We start from the raw sequence: 21,532 nt of genomic DNA on the forward strand, positions 1-21,532 counted from the left end.
CCCCACCCCCCTGCTGCTCAGCCACTCTGGCCTGTGAGCTGCCTCTCCCCTCCCCACCCCCCTGCTGCTCAGCCACTCTGGCCTGTGCGCCAGAAACCTGAGGTGCCCATGCCTCTGTGCCTGCAAGTCGCACTGCCCGTATCCTAGTCTTCCCTTAAGAACTGTTCAAGTCCAGCTCCTCTGCAAAGCCTCCCCAGACCTCCCAGAGAGGAGTTAGGCCCTGCCTGCCCCCAGTGGACCTCTACATTGCGCTGTTTAAATTACTTGGGGGCAGAAACCGAAGGGCAGAGACAGGCCGCTTTACTTCCGGATCCCCAGGGTCAAGCCCAGAGCCTCGCACACAGCTCTGGGTACACCTGATGTGAAAGTGAGGTGTGCGTTTCTCTGTCTAGACATGAATTTCTGAGAGGGTGGGGCTGAATTTTATTCAACTTTTTGTCTCCGCTTGCCTAGCACAGGGCCTCAGATTCCCTCATTCATTGATCTGTTGCACATTTATTTAGTTTCTGCTACATACAGAGCTCTGTGCCAGGCACCAGGAAGATACTCAGTCCCTAAAACCAAGAAACTCTCCAGGTTAGAGTGATTCTTAGGAAGTAGGATGCTGGTGTCAGGATCACCTGGGTAGCCCCTTCCTCTCTCCCCTGGGTGAAAAGCTCTCCAGGGGATTCTGGTATCAAGGTGAATGCTAATAGGCTAGGTATAGCATAGATAGATAGATACTATTTGAGTGGATAAATGATGAACAAATGGATAAACAGTGGATGAATGGAAGGATGGATCTGTACTCTGAATGAATGGGTAGATGGAAAAGATAGACGTTTGAACAGATGAATAGACTGGAAGACAATTGGATGGTTGGATGGGTAGATAGAGGAATGAATGGATGTTGAATGGATTGATGAATGGGTGGATACTGGATGGATGGATGGACAGACACTATGATGGATGGATATTACATGGAGAGGTAAATGGATGAATGGACACTGAATGAATGAATAGATGGATGAACGAATGAGCAGACGGATGGACCATGGATGGTGGTTGAGTGCTGGGTGTTAGGTGCTGGTGAATGAATGCTGAATGGTGACCTCTTGACAATCTCCTGATCTTTGGTCTGGACTTCCCTGGCAGCATCCAACTCCAAACAGCCGATTCACATGGTCTATGTCCCCTCCCACCTCTACCACATGCTTTTTGAACTCTTCAAGGTGAGGAACCTGGGGGACGCTCCTTTGGGAGGGTGGGGGGTGGTTCGGTCTAGGCTGCTCTCACTGTATCTTACCACCTTTCCCTCTGCAGAATGCCATGCGGGCGACTGTGGAAAGCCATGAGTCCAGCGTCACTCTTCCGCCTGTCAAGGTCATGGTGGCCTTGGGCGAGGAGGACCTTTCCATCAAAGTATGTGACCCTTGACTTTGAGAGCCCGAGAGCAGTGGTATGGAGACTTCCCTCCTGCCAGGAGATGGGCTTAGGGAAGACGCTGGGGGTGAGGAAGACCTGAGAAGAGCAGGGGTGCGGTGTGGAGAAAACTGAGGTCTAGAGACCCTGACATGTCCTGTCTCCCCTAGATGAGTGACCGAGGTGGGGGTGTTCCCTTGAGGAAGATTGATCGACTCTTCAGTTACATGTACTCCACAGCCCCCACGCCCCAGCCCGGCACCGGGGGAACCCCACTGGTGAGCTGGCTTCACTCCAGTTCCCCCCGACCTCCTGAAGAATGCCTGTCAGTCTTCTGGTCTCTTCTTACCAAACTGTCACACATGCCCGTCACTCGCTTCCCTACCTCCCGTGCTCCCTCATCCTGTGGGCTGTGTGTGACGTCAGTCAGCTCTTCCGGGTCTGGGCCTCCTTGTTCCTCCTCCCTCTCTGCAGCCTGCGCCTCCCTACCTACCTGTGGGTGTCTGTCTGTCACCTTGCCTCAGTTCTCCCCGTCCTCTCTCTCTCTCCTCAAGTAACTACCTCTCTCTTGGCATTGTTCATCTCACCAGCACCTCCGTGTCCATTCCCAGTGGAATAGGCGGAGCTAAGTGTGGGAAATAGAGACAAAGAGGTGCCCAGTGACCTGCGCAGACGCCTAACTACCAGGGCCAGCCTCCTCTCCTGCCCTGCTCGATGCTCCCCACCCCCACCATGCCCTGCAGCCTTCCTCCCCCACTGGACTGATTTCCCCCTCCCTACAGTCCCCATCTTGTCTCCGAGCTGTCCCTCTCTCCTGTCCCCTCCTCACCCTGGTGCTGGGAGCCCCCTGTACGACCTGAGCTTAGCCATCCTCACTCAGCATATAGGTCTCTGCAGCTCCAGGGAGCCCAGGCCGTGTCTCAGCGCGCTCCTTTCCCACCTCCTTGCAGGCTGGCTTCGGGTATGGGCTCCCCATTTCCCGCCTCTATGCCAAGTACTTCCAGGGGGACCTGCAGCTCTTCTCCATGGAGGGCTTTGGGACCGACGCTGTCATCTATCTCAAGGTGAGGGCCCCTGCCTGCAAAGCCCGCCCAAGGGGCGGGGGTGGGTTGCTGACAGGTCGGGCCTGTTCTTAGGTTTCTTTTCCATCCCTCCAATCTTTTCCTGATTTCAGACTGAGAATCAGAGCAGAGCTATAGTTCCCCAGCCACCAGGCACTCCTAAGTTGGCAGGCAGGTTTAGGGAGTCTGTGGTACATGAATGAGACCCTGTTCTGGGAACCCTTGACTTGTGAGGAAGCATGGAGAACTCATTCAGCTCAGGGGGCAACATAGGCCCAGAGCTGGTGACCTTCTTCAAGGTCACACAGCCTGCCTCCTCCCTCTCCCACCCTGACCTTTAAGTGAACAGCCTTTTTAAACAGAGCAAGCCACAGAAGGGACAGACGCTTTTATGGGTCTTTCTGGTTTAGTCATCTCAGCCAGGGTGGCACCTGGCTGGACTGACATGTGGGCCATAGTCAGTGGCCGCTGGAGCCCACCGCTGGGCAAGGGTGGTCCGCCAGGGAGTGGGCAAGGTGCAGGAAAGCAAGAGAGGCTGACCTTGATGCCCCTCAGGCCCTGTCCACGGACTCAGTGGAGCGTCTGCCTGTCTACAACAAGTCAGCCTGGCGCCACTACCAGACCATCCAGGAGGCCGGCGATTGGTGTGTGCCCAGCACGGAGCCCAAGAACACGTCCACGTACCGTGTCAGCTAGGAGCTACCGCACTCACCTACACCCAGGAGAATGGACTGCTGTCGCTGGGTCCGGCCACCGTGGTGACCCTCCCCATTCCCCGCCCCCCCCAGGTGCAGGAGGCTCTCCCTATTGACCAGCTTCTGTCTTCAGAAATCACTGCAGTGACCAGTCTGTGGTGGCCCCTAAGTGCCAATCTCTGTTTCCATGGAGACCCCTTGGTGGTCTCCCTGGGTCCAGTCTCTGTGGGTAACACCTGAGGATTGGAGGATGTCTCCATCCTGATGGGGTGTTCCAGAGATAGGTTTCCATGGCAGTCTTTCTTTCTGAGCCCAGAACTGCCACTTCTCTGCCAGGGGCCCTAGGTCCCCCTCGCTGCCCACCACAGCCCTGGCCTTCCAAGTGGACGCCCCTGCTTGCCTTACTGTCCTGGCCCATGCCGGTACCCTGGCGCTGGTCTGGTGTCAGTGTTGGGAAGGGGCCAGGTGCCTGCCACATCTGGGGTAGTGGGAGGGAACCCCTGATTGGGAATCTGGTCCTATAGTCTCTCCCTCCTCTCTAAGGTCAAAGGTAGGAGGGAGGGGTTTCTCACCTGGGGCTCACCCCTAAAGCCGAATTATCTGGGAGGACACAGAGGTCAGCCACCCAACCTCTCCTCCCTGTAGGTAACCCCAGCAATGTTTCTGCCACCTCCCGAGCCCTTCCCCTGCATGTCCTCATGTGCATACACCTACCCACCGCCCACGGTCCCTCGTGAGCTCCAGACCCCAACTCCCACTGTGCCTGGACATGCGTGTGCTTGGGGTGGCTTTCTCCCTAGGATGTTGTGTGTATATAGCTAGTTTTATAGCCCCAAAAGCCTCTACCCTTCCCCTTAGCACACAGGGGGTTAAAGTTGTGTGCTCCTCCCAGTGGCTATGATGGTGACAGTGACATCTACAGTAAAGAGGAGATGGAATGAGACTGTGGCCCATCTGCTTTCCTGGGGGAGGGAGATCCTCTTGTACAAATGTATGCAGACTGCAGTCCCTGTGATCAACACGCGACATGCTGAGGACAAGACCCGGTGCATGCCAAGTACAACAGTGGCCAGAGCCGTCCGTTCGGAATACTTGACAGGGCGGCACCCAGTGACAGACCTGTGGCCCTGCCACACTCAGAGCCCAGCCCAACCCCCAGCCGGGGCGAACAGGAAGGCCACTGGCACATCATAAGCGTTTATTGAGAGAAACTAAGTACCGCCTCCCCCTTCACATGCAGGTGGGCACCCAGATAGCTCCTCATGGCTTCAAGGACTTGGGAGCTTTCCATCCTCCCCACCAGCCCCTCTGGGGCCCAGGTGGTACTAGTGCCCCCATGTCCAGTCCCCCCTCTGAAGCCCCTCTCTCAGCACAGACAGCAGAAAGGAAAAAAGAACTGAGACCCAGAGAACAGGGGTCACAGCCACAGCCCTTGGGCTGGAGCGAGGGGAGTGGGTGTATGGGGGCCTGTCTGCTGCTCCAGGCTGGTGGGAGGAGGTGAAGGGAGGTTTCTAGTCTAAGGCCTCTGACCTTACTGCTAACTCTGGCCAGTGCTACAAAGGCTGGGCTAGCTGCTGGCCAGCACCATGCCTGGACACTGGACACACTCACCCTAAAAGGACAGACACCTTCCCTGGGCTCTGGGATGGCTTCCACCCCAACCCAGGGAGCGGGCCCCACCCCTCCTGTCTGCCAGGTCTGGAGCCCACGGAGGCCCTGATAAGAACCAGGACAGGTGGGGGAGGGCTGATGAACCTTTTCAATTTAGCAGCTTTCAGGGGGCCTCCCAGATTTTGCCTCTCTGCCTGGCTGGGGTGAGGATTCACCAGTTAAGGGCCATCTAGGCATTGATGGGGGTGTCATATGTCCCCACCAGTTCCCAAGTTTGCCATCTTCAGAGAGGTTCCAGGTGGCCTCCGCAGGAGCAGCAGAAGTGGGCCCAACTTGGAGAGTCGGTCAAAACCCAGGCTTTGTGTGGGCCTCAGGAGGGGCAGACCTGCAGGGGCATCATCCTACCACTGAGACCCCTCCCTTCTAAAGCCCTTGCAAAGATGACAGGGTAATCATGCTGCTTTCTCTGTTCTTCTGTTGAGTGCAGACTGGGAGTCTGCTTTGAGTGCAACTTGCTGTAGGCCCACCAGCCTCCTGCAGAGCTCTCTCCACACAGTCACCTGGGAGAGCTGGAAAGGAACTACTTTATCCACCTGCTGCTGCAGAGAGGCTCAGCCCTTATCTCTGAGCCCAGGGCCTCTGGAAGGTATGCAGGCCTCCTAGTTCACTGGCAGCCCCAGGACCCCCTTGGCCTGAGGGAACAGGGTTAGAATCACTCAGGCACCTCTGGGCTCCCTGATTTGCTTCAGCCCTGGCCTCTCTGCCCATAATCTGCCACTTCCCCCAGGAACTTTGTGCCAAAAAGTCCTTGCAAGGGGATTTATTACTGGGTCCTCTCCCCTGGGTCTCTCTTTCTGAGGGATCTGGGTCCAGACAGATGACAGGGTGAGAGGGCTGTTCCTCCTGAGAGCATGGAGCCAGGCCAACCCAAGCCTGGTGCCCAGGCCCCGCCTCCTAAGGCGGCCTGTGCCCGCAGAGCCCAGCAGCTTCCCGAGCCGGGTGCCAGTGCCTGCCCGCCCATCTCCCTAGCTCTTCTTGGCCTCCTGCTCCCTGCGCCGGAGCTTCTCACGCTGCCGTGCAGCCTTCTCCTGGGCCTTGCGCTCCTTCTCAGCAGCCGCCGCCAGCTCCTTCAATTTCCGCTTCACCAGCGCCCGATCATGCGAGTTGCTGAGCCCCAGACTCTGGGGGAGGGATCCGAGGGTGAAGTGAAGAGCCCCACACCTGGCCAACCCCACGCCCAGGGTTCTCTGCGGCCCAGGTGTATTTTCGCTGGAGCTCTGCCAGCCCTCAGCCTCCACCTCCCAAGCTTGCTGATGGATCAGGACCCTCAGGGCAAAAATTTGGAATGGGAGTGGCTAGGAGAGATGAGGGTAAATGGTGCAGGGTTCCAGGCCCTTTGCCCCTTCCCCACCCTAATCCTTGGCTCCCATCCCTCAACTCAGGATTTCAGCCTTGGAATAACCCTGCCAGATTCTCTGAGCCCAGAGATAGAAAGTGAGTCTGTCTGAGGTCACACAGCCCGTCAGTAGCTGAGGCCCCTGTTCCAAAGACTTCTCGGGGACTCTCCTCACCATTGCTTCCCCAAGCAACTAAGCAGACGGTGCAAAACCAGCCAGAAACCCCCAGAACAGAGATCAGAGCACAACCTCTGACACCCTCTCTCCCTCCCCCTACTTGCCTCCCACAACCACCAGCCTCCAAGATTTTTAGTCTTAGAGATGAAGCCTCCAAAATTCAGATGAGATGACCAGAGGAGGCTCATTAGAGTCAAGAGTCAGATGATAGGCTAGTCCTCAAGGTCAGAGGTCAACCTGAAGACTTTGGCTGGAGCTTGAAGGTCAGACTGAGGAATTGGACTGAAGTCAAGACTGGGAGGGAATCCATGCTAGAGAGCAAAGATCAAGGATCTTGCCTAGAGGTCAGAGGTCAGGGCAGTGGTCTTAAAGGGAGTGGAAAGGTCAGGATGAGGGGATCCCAATCCTTGAAGGCTGCCTCAGGGATCCAACTGGGTGGTGGTCCCCCCACCCCAACCCACCTTCAGTTTGCTTCCATCCAGCTGCAGTAACTGCGGCCCATCTACCTGCCGCGCAGCGAACTCAGCAGCATACTGCTCCAGGTTGAGGCTCTGCAGCCACTGGCCCACCTGCTGACTGGTCCAGTGGTAGACGGTGGGAAGAGGCTCATCCAGAAACTGGGGTGGAGACCAGGGAGAGTGAGGAGGCAGGGTGTGCCCTGTGGCCCACACACCTGGCTGTGTCAGAGGTCAGGGCCTGCTTACCTCATCGGAAGACTGGGACAGAGTGTGGTAGGGGTAGGAACACTTGGCCGCCTGCCGGGGACCACTTGGGATCTTGGGGCTGCTGCTGGGGGGTGTGGAATCATCACTCAGGGTGGATTCCTAGATGGAAAGGGGTCATACTGCTGAGGAGAGAGCTCACCTCAAGACCAAGGCAGCAACCCAGAACCTACCATCCCCATTCAAATGGAGCTGAAGTCCAGGACCAGGCACCAAGAGTTTCTCAGGGCCCTTGGATGTGAACCAGGAGCTGGGCAGGCACACAGAGCAAGGCTGCAGGGCTAGAACTGAGCAGTTAGCGGGAATGGAGGTCACGCTGCTGTCCCTTCCTTGACAGCTGACCGGGATTCCCCCGGGCTGGGTCAGGTGTTCCTGCCTTGAGCCTCTCCAGCATGGCCTCCAGCACCCTGGCTTATAAAAACCTGGTTAGATGTCATGTCTTCACTGGACTCTGAGCTATACGAGTGTCTGGGTTGTGTCTGTTCACCAGGGCCCAGCACAATGGAAGAAAGGGAGGGAGGATGTGGGAGAGGGACCCTTTCTCCCCTGAATGTACAGTTTTCTGATCTTCTCTGACCCGGCTGCACACAGGAACAGAATCACAGAACAAGCACAGGGCTGGGGGTCATTAGAGCCTGGCATCTAAATCCAGTTGAGTCTGTAGGCAATTCCCTTCAGTCTCAGCCTGCATTTGCCCATCTGTACAAGATGAGCTTCCCTGGTGGCTCAGCTGGTAAAGAATCTGCCTCCCATGCGGGAGACCTGGGTTCAATCCCTGGGTTGGGAAGATCCCCTGGAGAAGGGAATGGCTACCCACTCCAGGATTCTGGCCTAGGGAATTCCATGAACTGTACAGACCATGGGGTCGTAAAGAGTCAGACACGACTGAGTGACTTTCACTTCACTTCACTTCACTTCACAATAGGGATGAGTGTGCCTGCCCTCCCTACTTCACTGAACGTTTATGAGGATAAACAAAAATGCTTTTGGAGCTTTGTAGGCCACAGAATCCTAGTGAACATAAATAGGTGCTCATTGTTGCTTCTGTTCCTTGGTCTCACTTTACCCACAGGGTTGTGAACTTTCCAAGCACTAGCTAGGTTGCGGTCCTATTCATCTCTGTTGCCCCCAGCCTCACTGTACCGCACGTAGGCCAGCTCCTAATACAGGATGTGGAGTCAGAACTGAGTCAGGCAGAAGAGTTAGCAGGAATAGAGGAGCCCTCAGGCTGGGTGTGTACTAGGGGATCATAATGCTCGGTTATGTGTGTTGAATGGAGACAGCAATGAATGAGTCAACAAAGGAACCACTCGGCATACAAACAGTGAACAAGTGAATGCCTGAACTCAGAGACTGGATGAATTAATGATCATCGAATGGCTCCTTGGATGGACAGATGGACTCTGGGAATGCCTGGATCCAGGCCCAAGCCAGGGTGAAGTATGTCCTCATGTCACCTGAGTCTGGGGGCCAGGATGGAGGCCAGAAGGCCATGGACTCACCTGAGAAGCTGACTTCTTAGGGCTGAAACCCTCACGTTTAGGGGAGCAGGACGGGGAGGTGGTGCTGCCAGAAGATGCGGAGCCCTTGCCACTGTCTGTGAACCAGGAAAAGGGCAGGAACGGGGAGCCCCCTGACCTGCTGGACCCCTCCACCGACTCCCTGCAGAGAGAGTACGCTGCATGGGTGCGGGCACCAAGGAGAGGGCTGGAACCACGGGGAGTTACGGGCAGAAGCTGTGGCTGAGGGGCTGTGGGTACCTCTCACCTGCTGCCCATGGACAGACGGTTGCTGCCCTTCTCCTTCCGGCTCTTGCTAGTGGATGCTCGGCGTAAGGTGACCCTGTGGGGAGGGCAAAGGGGAGTGCAACAGTGCTGCCCATCGTGCTACCCAATCCCCAAGCCTCAAGCCTTTGTTTCTGGTCACTCACCCCAGGTCCAGGAACTTTCGGCGAGTCTTCTTATCCAGGCCAATGGTAGGGCTGGCGGGCTCAGGTGGGCTGGCATCCCGGCTGTCATCTTTCAAGGAAGAAAAGGAAGGAAATAGCCTATGTGGTGGCTTGTGTGCCTCTTTCAACTTCCAATAAGGTGATAGAAATTCTCTTGACTTAGAATCAGGCAACCTTACTCTAATGCCTTTCACTAGCTGTGTGACCTAGGACAAGTCACTACCTCTCTGAGCTTCCTGCATCTTAAATATGGGGCTAATAACACTGCCTGTTTCATGAGACCTAATAGGATGAGATAGTGAAGGACAGGGAAGCCTGGCATGCTGCAGTCCATGGGGTTGCAAAGAGTGGCACACGACTGAGCGACTGAACTGAACTGAATAAGATGTTTATGAAAGCCTTATACAAACCATAAACCACTCTAGAAAGTAGGGATCGCTACTCTTTACTGTTAATTTTATCTTGGCCAACTTGTAACCAACCTTCTAATCTTGGCTCACATGTCGCTTCCTCAAGAAGCCTTGCAGGAGGCTCCTAACTGCTCCCAGGATGTTTTCAGCCTGATAAATGTCCTTCCGCCCTGCGTTCCCTTTCTCGAATAGCACTCAATACACCTTGTACCTACCTATACATTTAATTAAGGGATTGCTTCCCCTCAAACTATAAGGAATTATTTGACTGCTTCCCCTAGAACTTATAAGCCTCGCGAGGACGAGGACAGCATCTGCTTGTTCTTTTGTGTGTCCCAGTGCCCAGACAGTGTCTGGCACACATTAAGGCTCTCTGGAAATAAATGAATGAACCGTGGTCTTTAGTCCCCACCTCCCCTGAGCCACCTGGTGCCAAACCCGAGGTCCGGCCAAGAGCTTCGGTGCCCAAAGGAGTGCTTGCCGGCAGGGGGCGCCGCGCCGGCCGCTGCTCACCTTCGCTGTGCAGCTCGGCGCGCGGGTGGCGGCGCACGAAGCTGGGCGAGCTGTCGGACGAAGCAGCGGAGCGGGGCGGCGAGCCGGAGGCGGCGGCCAGACCCTCGTGCGAGGCGGTGTTGTGCAGGGGCCGGTAGCGTGCGAGCGGTGAGGGCGGCGGCTCGTCCTCGTCCAGGCTGCGCCGCAATCCCGGGGGCTCCAGGCAGAAGGAGCCCCCCGCTGGGGACCCGGGGCCCGAGTGCAGAGGCGAGCGCAGCCGGTGCAGGGGGCTCCCGCAGCCGTCGGTTCCCTGGAGGAGGGGCAGCTGCTCACCGCCTACCCTCTTCCCCTCTTCCCGGAGGGGAGCCCGGGCTCCTGCCGCCCTGGGCCGAGCGGTGGCTGGGCAGCGAGCAGTGAGAGATGGAATTTCTGGTCACAGAGGCAGGGGCTGCATCGGGCCTCCACTTACTAACTGTGTGACTTTGTTAGTGAACCTCTTAGAGCTTCAGTTTCCCCGTCTGGAAAATGGGGTAATACCTTGCTTGAAAGGATGAAATGAGCCAGAATTGAACTGCACAAACTAGTATTTGTCAGCCTTATGTGAGAAGTCTAGGGGTGTGGTTCCCCTGGAAGAGTGGTTTGGAGGGGTTATCCAGGGGCAAGAAGGGTGGGTAGGGTATGGTGATTGAGGGGATTGTCCCAACCTTGCCTCCAGGCCCATCGGAGCCTTCACCATCCTCTGCAGAGCTGGCACTGTCCCGAAGCCTGGAGCGAGAGGGCCGGTGTCTCCGGCCCTTGGCCAGTAGTTGGGCCCGGGCCTTGTGTAAACTGCTGTCCAGTCTGACGGTTTCTGGCACTGCCAAGTCCAGGTCTGCAAGCCAGGGAAGAGGGACAGAGACCAGATACATAAGGACAGCACGCCCAGAGGCCTGCCTCAAGTGGCCCCCTGCACTCACACTCAGGCATTCAACAATGTCTCCGAGTATTGGGCACTGGTAGTCCAATGAGATGGAAAACCGAGTCTCTCACAGTCTCCCAGGGAGCTGGAGATGTCAGCTTGTAAATACAATGTGTGATAGACCCTCTCACAGGCACAGAGGGCAGGATTGTCCTGTTTGGAGGAGGAAACACCAAAGCTGGGTCTTCAGGTCTGTCTGGGAGTTTACAAGAGAGGGGGCTGGCAAAACTGGTGGAGGCTGGCAAAACTGGCATATGCTATGCTGAGAGGAAGGGAAGCTGGAGGCAGGACGCCTCCAGAGCAATGAGAGGGCAGGTTTGTGGAGGGGAGGACTGGAAGATGAGGCTGGAGAGAGCACAGTTGTAATGGCTATCACGGAAGAAGTGCCAACTAGGTGTCAGAACGTACATTCATCACCTTGTCTACCCAGAACAACCCACAGGCTAGGGATAGCTTTTATTCCCATTTCACAGCTAAGCAAACTGAGGATCAGAGAGGTCAAGTCTCATGCCTGAGGCCCGCAGCTGGCAACAGTCTGGGATTTGAGCCTGGCTAGTCTAGCTCTGGCTCCAGGTGGTGCAGTGATAAAGAATTCACCTGCCAATGTAGGAGACACAAAAGACACAGTTTCAGTCCCTGGGTTGGCAAGATCCTCTGGAGGAGGGACTGGCAACCCACTACAGTATTCTTGCCTGGAAAATTCCACGGACAGAAGAGCCTGGTGGGCTACAGTCCATGGGATCGCACAGAGTTGGACATGAGCAACTGAGCACACTCACACAGTCTTGCTCGAGAGACTGGCCCTGCTGGGGATGCTGGCTTTCTGTGCCAGGCTCAGGGTCACACTCAGAGACAGCACTGCTGAGCAGCTAGATGACTTGCAGTTAACTAGAGGGAGCCCTAGGAGCCAGTGGCAAAGAGGAGAGCCCACATGGCTCAGGGCTAGGTCCTGGATGAGGACAATGTGGAAGAGTAGGCAAACCTAACAGATTACGCATCAACCCTACAGCTCCGAGCTTCACTTTCCGTTTGAGCTTCACTTTCCGTTTGTTCCACCCTAGAATACAGACTTCCTTCTGCAGTGTCGCTGAGTTTCTCCAGGCAGAAAGAGTCCTTCCCAGACCATCATGGCTTAAGACCTTTCTTCACCACTCCACCCTCCGGGATCTCAGGGACCCCATCCAATCACTCCTGCCTGCCCTGCTTTGCCTGCTCCTCTTTCTCTTGTCTGTGCTATGCTAATGCTATGCTAAGTCACTTCAGTCATGTCCGACTCTGTGTGACCCCATAGACGGCAGCCCACCAGGCTCTCCCATCCCTGGGATTCTCCAGGCAAGAACACTGGAGTGGGTTGCCATTTCCTTCCCCAATGCATGAAAGTGAAAAGTGAAAGTGAAGTCGCTCAGTCATGTCTGACTCTTAGCGACCCCATGGACTGCAGCCTACCAGGCTCCTCCATCCATGGGATTTTCCAGGCCAAAGTACTGGAGTGGGGTGCCATCGCCTTCTCTGTCTCTTGTCTGTAGACACCCCTTAAATCACCCCGGTGGCTGAACTACCACCTATATCTATTTCCAGCTCTGATTCCTCCCCTGAATTCCAAGTCTGAGCACCTCAACACCTGCCACATCTAAAGCACCCAGGCACCTCAAACTCAGTCCATCAAACGAATGCACCACCTTGCCTCTGTCCCTGGCTCTGTGAAAGACCCCATTGTCTACCCAGTTGCCCTCTCAGACCTAGTGAAGTGAGTGAAAGTCACTCAGTCGTTCCTGACTCTCTGTGACCCCCTGGACTATACAGTCCACGGAATTCTCTAGGCCAGAATACTGGAGTGGGTAGCCTTTCCCTTCTCCAGGGGATCTTCCCAACCCAGGGGTTGAACCCAGGTCTCCCACACTGCAGGCTAATTCTTTACCAGCTGAGCCACAAGGGAAGCCCTCTCAGAGCTAGACCCAGTTGGTAATTCATGGGTCCAGCTCCCTACTTGACACTTCCACCTGGATGTCCAATGGACATCTTCAATGTACATGTTACAATTGGACTCCTGACGTCCTCACCCCTCAAGCTGCCCAGTCTGCCCATCTTGATGAGTGACAGCTCCATTCTTCCAGCTGCTAAGGCCAAACCGTGGAGTCACCCTGGATTCCTCCCTCTCCCTCCTACCCTACAAACTGATCCAACCACAATTCCTCTTAGCTCTACTTTGGAAATATATCTAAACATGCTGAGATATTTTTGGTGAAATGACATGATGTTTTGGATTGGGTTCAAAATAATCCAGGAAACTAGGAGGGAAGAGAGGAAGGGGATGTAGATGAAACAAGACTGTCCATGAGCTGATGATACTTGAGGCTGAGTGATACATACATAAGTGTATGACGGGGTACTTTGTGCTAGTCTCTACTTTTGATTTCCCGCCATAAAATATTGTGTATATGTGTCTTTGTATACACACACTTACATACATGCCTACATGTGGGGAGAAAGAGGAGGGGAGAGGAAAGGAGTAGGAGAACACACAGATCCCTGGTCTAGGTCACCATCACCTCTTGACTCACTGTTACAGATCCTCCCAGCTAGTCTTCCCGCTGCTTCCCTTTCCCATTTACAGTCTATTTCCAACCCAGCAGCCAGTGATCCTGATAAAACATGTCAGCTCATGTTACTCCTCCCTCCACTCAGAACCTCCACTGACTTCCATCTCACACAGGAAGAAGCTGAGTTCTCAGCATGGCCTTTAGACTCAGGCTGTTCACAGACGCTCTACCTCTTTGTCCCTCTGCTCCAGCCACCCTGGTTCTTCCTTATACAAGCTATCCTGCACCTCAGGGCCTTTGCACTTCCCCTTCCCTTTCCTGCAAGGCTCTTGCCATAGATTTCTGCACAGTTCCTTCTTTCAGCTCCTTCAGGCCTCTGCTTAAATGCTTCCTCTCACTGAGAGACCACTCAATTTAGAATATCCCCAAAACCCACAGCTAAATTTTTTCCTATATCATTTATCATTCTCTGGCATACCATATATGTTATTTAGTTTATTGTCTCTCTCCACCTATCAAAATCTCAGCTCCATGAAAGCAGATGTTTCTCTATTTTGTTCATTGCACTAACAGGCATAGAACATTGTGTGTGTGACAGTGTGTGTGTGTGTGTGTGTGTACAAGTGTCCTAAGTGTTTTATAACTACTAGCTCATTTAAACCTCCCCACAACCCAAGGAGACTCCAGGAATTCTCAGGGCAGCCTTAATTTGCCTGAGGGTATAGGGCTGGAAAAGCTATGACAAACCTAGACAGCATATTACAAAAGAGAGACATTACTTTGCTGACAAAGGTCCATCTAGTCAAAGCTATGATTTTTCATGTATGGATGTTAGAGTTGTACCATAAAGAAAGCTGAGTGCAGAGGAATTGATGCTTTTGAACTGTGATATTGGAGAAGACTCTTAAGAGTCCCTTGGACTGCAAGGAGATCCAACCAGTCAATCCTAAAGGAAATTAATCTTGAATATTCATTGGAAGGACTGATGCTGAAGCTGAAGCTCCAATACTTTGGCCACCTGATGCGAAGAACTGACTCATTTTAAAAGATCCTGATGCAGGGAAAGATTGAAGGAAGGAGGAAAAGGGGATGACAGAGGATGAGATGGTTGGATGGCATCACTGACTCGATGGACATGAGTTTGAGCAGGCTCCGGGAGTTGGTGATGGACAAGGAGGCCTGGCATGCTGCAGTCCATGGGGTCACAAAAAGTTGGACACAACTGAATGACTGAACTGAGGTGCAGAGCAAGCCAGGGTTATAGGCAGTCTGGCTCCAGAGGGTCAGCGAGTAATTACCAAGCCCTCCCTACCTCCTCTGAGGCAGAGATAGAGAGACTTGTGAATTCAATCCCTTAGTTTACAGGCACTTACTCTCCTCAGAGAGCAAAGTTTGGCCCAGAGTGCAGAGGGAGCAAGGACAGTAGACAGGACTGCTGGTAGGCAGCTGATGAGCACCCTCAACCAGTCCAGTGTTAGCTGGTATCCACTGCTCTGGGCCAAGGAGAATGGCCCTCTGCACCTGAATCTGGGCCACGTCAAACCAGGGTCACCTTACTGTGGAGGGTCTAGGGAGCAAAGGGACTCCTAAGGGGCTTGGGGATTTCCAAGGCAAGATGGGGCCAGCTTCTCTCCTGGTGCCTTGCTCTACCAGGCCCCTCTCACCTCCTTCCATCCCTCCTTCCATCTCTCTCTCCCTCTCCCTCTCCCCCAGGGAGTTAGCCAGCCCAGGGCTGTGGGAAGTCATGAATATTTCATCACCTTTCTCTTCAGGAAACCGGCCAGGCTGCCAGCTACCTCAGCAGGTTGGGGAGAAGGAAAACAGGAAGGGTTGGGCTGGGGTTGGTGTCTGAAAAGCCTAAGGAAGGGGGAGTTCATCTCTGCCAGGCCGGGAGTCAGGCTGGACCTGGGTGAGGATGGACAGATTCAGAGTCTGAGGCCCAGAGACTGTTTGAGGCTAGGGGAGTCCCCAAGGCAAAGCTTTCATGCACAGGCCCCAGGGAGGCCAGGGCAGGAAGCAGTTCCTCAGAAGCCAGGAGGCAGCAGTTCCAGGCATCGCCAGGATCTGCAGCAGCCGCAGGGGAGAGTCAGTTGAGCAGAGCTGGAGGAAAAGCAAGGGCAAGGCAGGTAGAGACGAGGAGAGGCAGGGGAGGAGACGCTGGAGGCCCTGTGGCATTCCACACCTAGGAGCCTTTCCCGGCTTGAGAGCCCTGATGGCTGTGTACAGGACAGAGCTTTCTGCTTCCACCTCTCCCGCTGTGTTCCTCCACCTTCTTTTGCTCACTGACTCCTCCACTGAATCCAGCCGGGAAACGACCTTTCCACCCCGGTGCATGCTGGGAACCCAGTCCTCTCAGTGGTCTTTCTCTAATCCACACAATAAAAAGACTGCAGGAGGCAAATAATAGGGTGTGTGTGTGGGAGTCCACGCATCTCAGAACAGAGGGGGTCGGTCCTGGGTGCCCCGGGAGTGTAGATGCTAAGTGTGTTATGCATTTTTTATTTTCCTGCACATCATGTAGATGAAGTCCCTTATTTATGGGACTTGGAGGCAACCTGTGTTGCTTCTGCTGGGGAATCCTGGTATACAGCACAGTGACTGCCAGCAGGGAGTTGGGCAGTCTGGAGTTCTTGTCCCAGCTCTGCCACTAAACTGCCGTGTGATCTTTAAAGCCAGTCACTGCAGCGCTCTGTGTCCTAGGCTTAATGTCTGCTATATGGGTACATTTCTTAGGATTATTGTGGGGTTAAAGTGATACACCCCCTTCATGGATCACAGCTTTGTCATGACAAACGGGCTTGTGTAACTCAGTGATGCTATGAGCCATGCTGTGCAGGGCTACTCAAGATGGACAGGTCAATGTGAAGAGTTCTGACAAAACGTGGTCCTGAAATGGTATGGACCTAACAGAAGCAGAAGAGATTAAGAAGAGGTGGCAAGAACACACTGAAGAACTACACAAAAAAAGGTCTTAATGACCTAGATAACCACAATGGTGTGGTCACTCACATATAGCCAGACATCCTGGAATGTGAAGTCAAATGGGCCTTAGGAAGCATTACTATGAACAAAGCTAGTGGAGGTGATGGAATTCCAGCTGAGCTGTTTAAAATCCTAAAGATGATGCTGTTAAAGTGCTTCACTCAATATGTCAGCAAATTTGGAAAACTCAGCAGTGGTTACAGAGTGACCTCTGGAAAAGGTCAGTTTTCATTCTAATCCCAAAGAAGCACAATGCCAAAGAATGTTCAAACTAATTATTGTAAAATTGTGCTCAATTCATATGCTAGCAAGGTTATACTCAAAATCCTTCAGTACTACATGAACCAAGAACTTCCAGATGCACAAGCTGGGTTTAGAAAAGGCAGAGGAACCAGAGATCAAATTACCAACTTTCTTTGGATCATGGAGAAAGCAAGGGAATTCCAGAAAAACATCTACTTCTGTTTCACTGACTACACTAAAGCCTTTGACTGTGTGGATCACAACAAACTGAAAAATTCTTAAAGAGATGGGAATACCAGACCACCTCACTTGCCTCCTGAGAAACCTGTACGTGGGTCAAGAAGCAACAGTTAGAACCAGACATGGAACAACCGACTGGTTCAGAATTAGAAAAGGAGTACGACAAAGCTGTATATTATCACCCTGCTTATTTAACTTCTGTGCAGAGTACATCATGTGAAATCCAGGCTGGATGAATCACAAGCTGGAGTCAAGATTGTGGAGAGACATGTCAACAACGTCGGATATGCAGATGATACCATTCTGATGGCAGAAAGTCAAGAGGAACTAAAGAGTCTCTTGGTGAGGGTCAAAGAGGAGAGTGAAAAAGCCGGCTTGAAACTCAACATTCAAAAAACTAAGATCATGGCATCTGGTCCCGTCACTTCATGGCAAATAAAAGGGGAAAAAGTGGAAACAGTGACAGATTTTATTTTCTTGGGCTCCAAAATCATTGCAGACAATGACTGCAGCCATGAAATTAAAAGATACTTGCTTCTTGAAAGCTTTGACAAAACTAGACAGCATATTAAAAAGCAGAGATATCACTTTGCCCACAAAGATCTGCATAGTCAAAGCTATGGCTTGTCCAGTAGTCATGCACAGATATGAGAGTTGGACCATAAAGAAGGCTGAGTGCCAAAGAATTGATGCTTTTGTTTGTTTGTTTGTTTGTTTGTTTTTTAGAATTGATGCTTTTGAATTGTGATACTGGAGAAGACTTTTGAGAGTCCCTTGGACTGCAAGGAGATCAAACTAATCAATCCTAAAGGAAATCAACCCTGAATATTTATTTGAAGGACTGATGCTGAAGCTGAAACTCCAGTACTTTGGACACCTGATGTGACGAGCTGACTCATTGGAAAAGACCCTGATGCTGGGAAAGATTTAAGGCAAAATGAGAAGCAGGTGGCAGAGGATGAGATGGTTAGATTGTATCACCAACTGAATCTGAACAAACTCCGGGAGATGGTAAAGGACAGGAAAGCCTGGTGTACTGCAGTTGATGGGGTTACACAGTGTTGGAGAGGAGGTAGTGACTGAATAACAACAACAACAGACGGGATACAGGGCATGTGACATGGTGGTGCTAGCCTAGTACTGGCATGAGCCAAGCACTTAATAAATGGGGACCCTTATTATCATCACTGTTGTAATTGGATATCTACTCAGATAGTGGTGACAAAGATTCAGACTTTAAAGCCAAAATACACGCACACTGAAGTCCCCGGGACTGTCCCTCCCTCAAAACCTCTTAGCCTTGGCTAGAGATAGAGTCAAAGAGTACTTACCAAAAACCTCATCCACAGGTTCTCGGAGCTTTGAAGAAGCCATGACTCGAGAGAGCTGGGAGAACAAGAGAGAGAGGAAAAAGAACCATGGATAAGAAGGAAATAGACCACAGTTGGTGGAGGTAAGGGAGCTGCCAATGGCTACCTGCTCCTGGCCTTCTAGATCCTCACCTTCCCTTACAACTCTTCCTCCAGCCCCTTGAAGAGAAACCATCTGAACCGTACCCCAGATGGTGGGCTTGGGCAGGAGACATAAGCAAGTCCAAGGTGCAGACAACAGGCTCTCCCACGGCCCCAATCCGAGCTGATTTGCCTCCACACAGGTCACTGAACATCTCCCCTTCACCGTCCTGAGCCTTTCCATCATTAGCATTTTCTTAAAACATTTAATTATCATAAACTGTCCAACATCAAATCTGGGAGAAATCTTGCAGACTATTAAATCCAATCCTCTCATTTTACAAATAAAGAAACAGATGGGAGAATGATTGACCTAAGATCACATAATAAGTTATGGCAAAATCAGAACCAGAACCCAGGTTCTTCCATCTACTCATCTACCTACCTCCCTACTTATCTGTGCATCTCTTGCCTATTCACCCATTCATTCAGTCAGTCATCCACCATTCACCCTATTCAACCGTCTACCCATTTTTACATCTATCAATTTGTACCATCCACTCAGCCATTTTCCCACCCATCACCCAGTCCTGCCTCCCTCCACTGGCATCACTGGTGCAGTCGCCACCTGTCTTTCTGAACATGAGCTGTTCAGGAAGCTGGCATCATCAGCAGGGCCTCTGTTCTTAACAAACTCACAGTTCTCAGAGTTCTAGACAGACTCACAGATGCAGAAGGGTATAAAGAGTACCCACAGCAGAACAGTGGACAGCCAAATCTCTATGATGCATCATGCATGTTCTGGCAAGAAGTTGGATAGATAGGGGTTTTGTTTTGTTTATAGGATGTAGGAAAGGAAGGGCAGGTGGGGAAGCAGGATATATGTAGCTGAAACAGTTTGGGCAGGCTTCCTAGCAGACGTAGGATTGCAGCATCCCTAAACCAAGGCCTGGGTGTTAGAGAGGCGGGTGGATAGCAGATGAGGGGAGAAAGAAGAAGCTCAGGGTCAGGACCACACTACACGGCTGGGCCATGATCTCCAATTATTTCTAACTCTCAGGTCCCCACGAGAAGGGCAGAGCACCGGATTGGACCATATGTTTGAAACATTCTAGGAAAGCTAGAACACATGCCTGCTGGGTTATTTTCCAACTCTCCTCTTCTGTTATCACATAGATATCATCTCACTGCATGCTGGCCAGGCTTGGGATTCTTAGTATCCCCACTTTACAGATGGGAAAACTGAGATGCAAGAGGTAAGAGGCTGAATGCAATCTTGATCCCTTCAGCTCTATCCTGGAGCTTTGAAACCAACTCATAAGGAAAGAACACTGCTGGGAGAAGGCACAGGATGGATAGAGTAGGGGAATTGATTCATACTCACTAAGACCCGGTATGTCCACCCCAGGTTCCATGGACACTTGGGGCTACAAGCAGGAAATGAGGTGTAAGAAGGGGCCAGGGATATGGAGCCTCCAAGAACTCTCTTCCATTTTTGAACTCTGGGTGCTAGTAACAAAGAAGTTCTAGACTTCCTCTTCCTGTCCTGAAGGCAGATGGGAAAAGAGGCTGCACCAAAGAATGAACCAGACTCCCTCATCCCGTCGCAAAATCTCATCTGACCAGGACCCAGCTGCCACCTCCACCAGAAAGCTGTCCTAGATAGCCATTACTCCCCTTATTCGTTTATATAATTTCTAAATCCACCCTTCCCTGCCACTAGGAAATGAGTAATTTTTCATACTTCATTGATTCCCTAACTAGGTCACATCTCCCCCACATCAGACAGGAGCTCCTGAGGAGAGGGGCCAGTATTCCCATCAGTAGGGACTCTCTGAAGAGAAGAACTGCCTCTCCCATCAGAACGGAGGCTCCCTGAGCACAGCAGTGCTGCTGCTTCTTTTAGACAACTTGAGAATGGAAAGCCCGCGTGTGTGTGCTCACTCACTTCAGTCATATCTGACTCTGCGACCCTATGGACTGTAGCCTGCCAGGCTCCTCTGTCCATGGGATTCTCCAGGCAAGAATACTAGAGTGGGGTGCCATGCCCTCCTCCAGGGGATCTGCCCGATCCAGGGGTCAAACCCACGTCTCTTATGTCTCCTGCATTGGCAAGCAGGTTCTTTACCACTACTGTCACCTAGGAAGCCAATGCAAAGCCCAAGTGCTCTTTATTCAAGATCCCAGTCTAGGAACGAGACCTTCTTGTGGATGCCACCCTCTTTTAGATACACTCTGGGGTGAGCTGGGGCTTCCAGCTCACACCAGCGCCCAATACATTCTGATTCAGCACAAACTGCTTTCTTTAACAAATAACTCCCTGAGGTATGTATGGGAGGCCTTCCTTGCACTGTCCCATGGGGAACTCTGGGAAGCATGACATCAGGATGTCTCCAGGCCCTTCCTACACCACCTTTCAAAATTGAACCTTACAAAATTAGAGAACCCCGCATTTACACTCCTACAACTCTACATTCTTACACATACACACACACACACACACCATACTCACTCACATTCAAACCAGGTAAGCACCTCACGGTGGAGATGAACTTGTCCTCTGGACACACTGTGGGCTCTAACTCTTGCAGGCCACTCCTTCCTCCCCAGATTTCCCAATTCCCAGAGGAAGAACACCAGGAGGCAGGTGAACTCCAAGTTCCCTGGGACCCAGGGGAAGGAGAAAGAGAAACAAAGTGTGCACAAGTCCTGAAGAGGGAATGGAGTGTAGGACAGAGATGGACAGGTTGGTGGAGTGTTAGTCCATAGAGCTGCAGAGAGGAGGAAGAAAGAGCAAGAAAGAAATGAGCCAGAGAGCAGCAGCAGCAGCAGGGGCAGGGGAAGCAGGAGAGACCGGGCTCCAGCAGCCCTGAGTGAGGCCCTGGGGAGAGGTGGAGAAAGCTGCCAGGAGAGGGGCAGCCCCCAGTGGAGCAGGAAGGAGGAAAGGGGCTCTGGAAGAGGAGAAGGAACCCAAGAGAGAGAAGTGCAACTGAAAAAGCCTGAAGAGGGGTGTTTGGGAGAGGAAGCTAGGGCTCGGGTGGCAGTGTAGAGCTAGAGAAAGTGGTGACCCCCTCTCACAAGGCCCAGGCTGGGGGCACCTGGCAGCACCACTGGAGATGGGGTGGGGTGAGAACAGGGCGTCTTCTGCACCCCAGGGACCTTATGCCCCAAGCAGACCCAAGTGGCTACTTCTGTTCAATCCGT

At 52.7% G+C, this 21,532-nt stretch overlaps 2 protein-coding genes across 6 annotated transcripts in view; one reads left to right on the plus strand and one right to left on the minus strand.

The window, feature by feature from the left end:
• PDK2 (pyruvate dehydrogenase kinase, isozyme 2) overlaps positions 1–4,100 on the plus strand; it is a 16,449-nt gene extending 12,349 nt beyond the window's left edge. For all 4 annotated transcript variants that reach the window (XM_010842781.1, XM_010842779.1, XM_010842780.1 and 1 more), the window contains 5 exons: positions 1,135–1,211; positions 1,303–1,401; positions 1,572–1,679; positions 2,352–2,465; positions 3,018–4,100. In XM_010842781.1, the coding sequence (XP_010841083.1) occupies positions 1,135–1,211; positions 1,303–1,401; positions 1,572–1,679; positions 2,352–2,465; positions 3,018–3,158 (539 nt within the window). In that variant the 3' untranslated portion in view covers positions 3,159–4,100. The remainder of the gene's footprint in view (positions 1–1,134; positions 1,212–1,302; positions 1,402–1,571; positions 1,680–2,351; positions 2,466–3,017) is intronic.
• Positions 4,101–4,338: 238 nt separating this feature from the next.
• The window catches only part of SAMD14 (sterile alpha motif domain containing 14), an 18,138-nt gene continuing 944 nt past the window's right edge, over positions 4,339–21,532 (minus strand). For both annotated transcript variants that reach the window (XM_010842782.1, XM_010842783.1), the window contains 9 exons: positions 18,209–18,263; positions 10,619–10,785; positions 9,936–10,224; positions 8,995–9,082; positions 8,832–8,906; positions 8,567–8,726; positions 7,047–7,166; positions 6,804–6,959; positions 4,339–5,949 (listed from right to left, as the gene is read on the minus strand). In XM_010842782.1, the coding sequence (XP_010841084.1) occupies positions 5,794–5,949; positions 6,804–6,959; positions 7,047–7,166; positions 8,567–8,726; positions 8,832–8,906; positions 8,995–9,082; positions 9,936–10,224; positions 10,619–10,785; positions 18,209–18,263 (1,266 nt within the window). In that variant the 3' untranslated portion in view covers positions 4,339–5,793. The remainder of the gene's footprint in view (positions 5,950–6,803; positions 6,960–7,046; positions 7,167–8,566; positions 8,727–8,831; positions 8,907–8,994; positions 9,083–9,935; positions 10,225–10,618; positions 10,786–18,208; positions 18,264–21,532) is intronic.

This window comes from Bison bison, unplaced genomic scaffold (assembly GCF_000754665.1).
Source record: "Bison bison bison isolate TAMUID 2011002044 unplaced genomic scaffold, Bison_UMD1.0 scf7180017864180, whole genome shotgun sequence".
NCBI classification, from domain to species: Eukaryota; Metazoa; Chordata; class Mammalia; order Artiodactyla; family Bovidae; genus Bison; species Bison bison.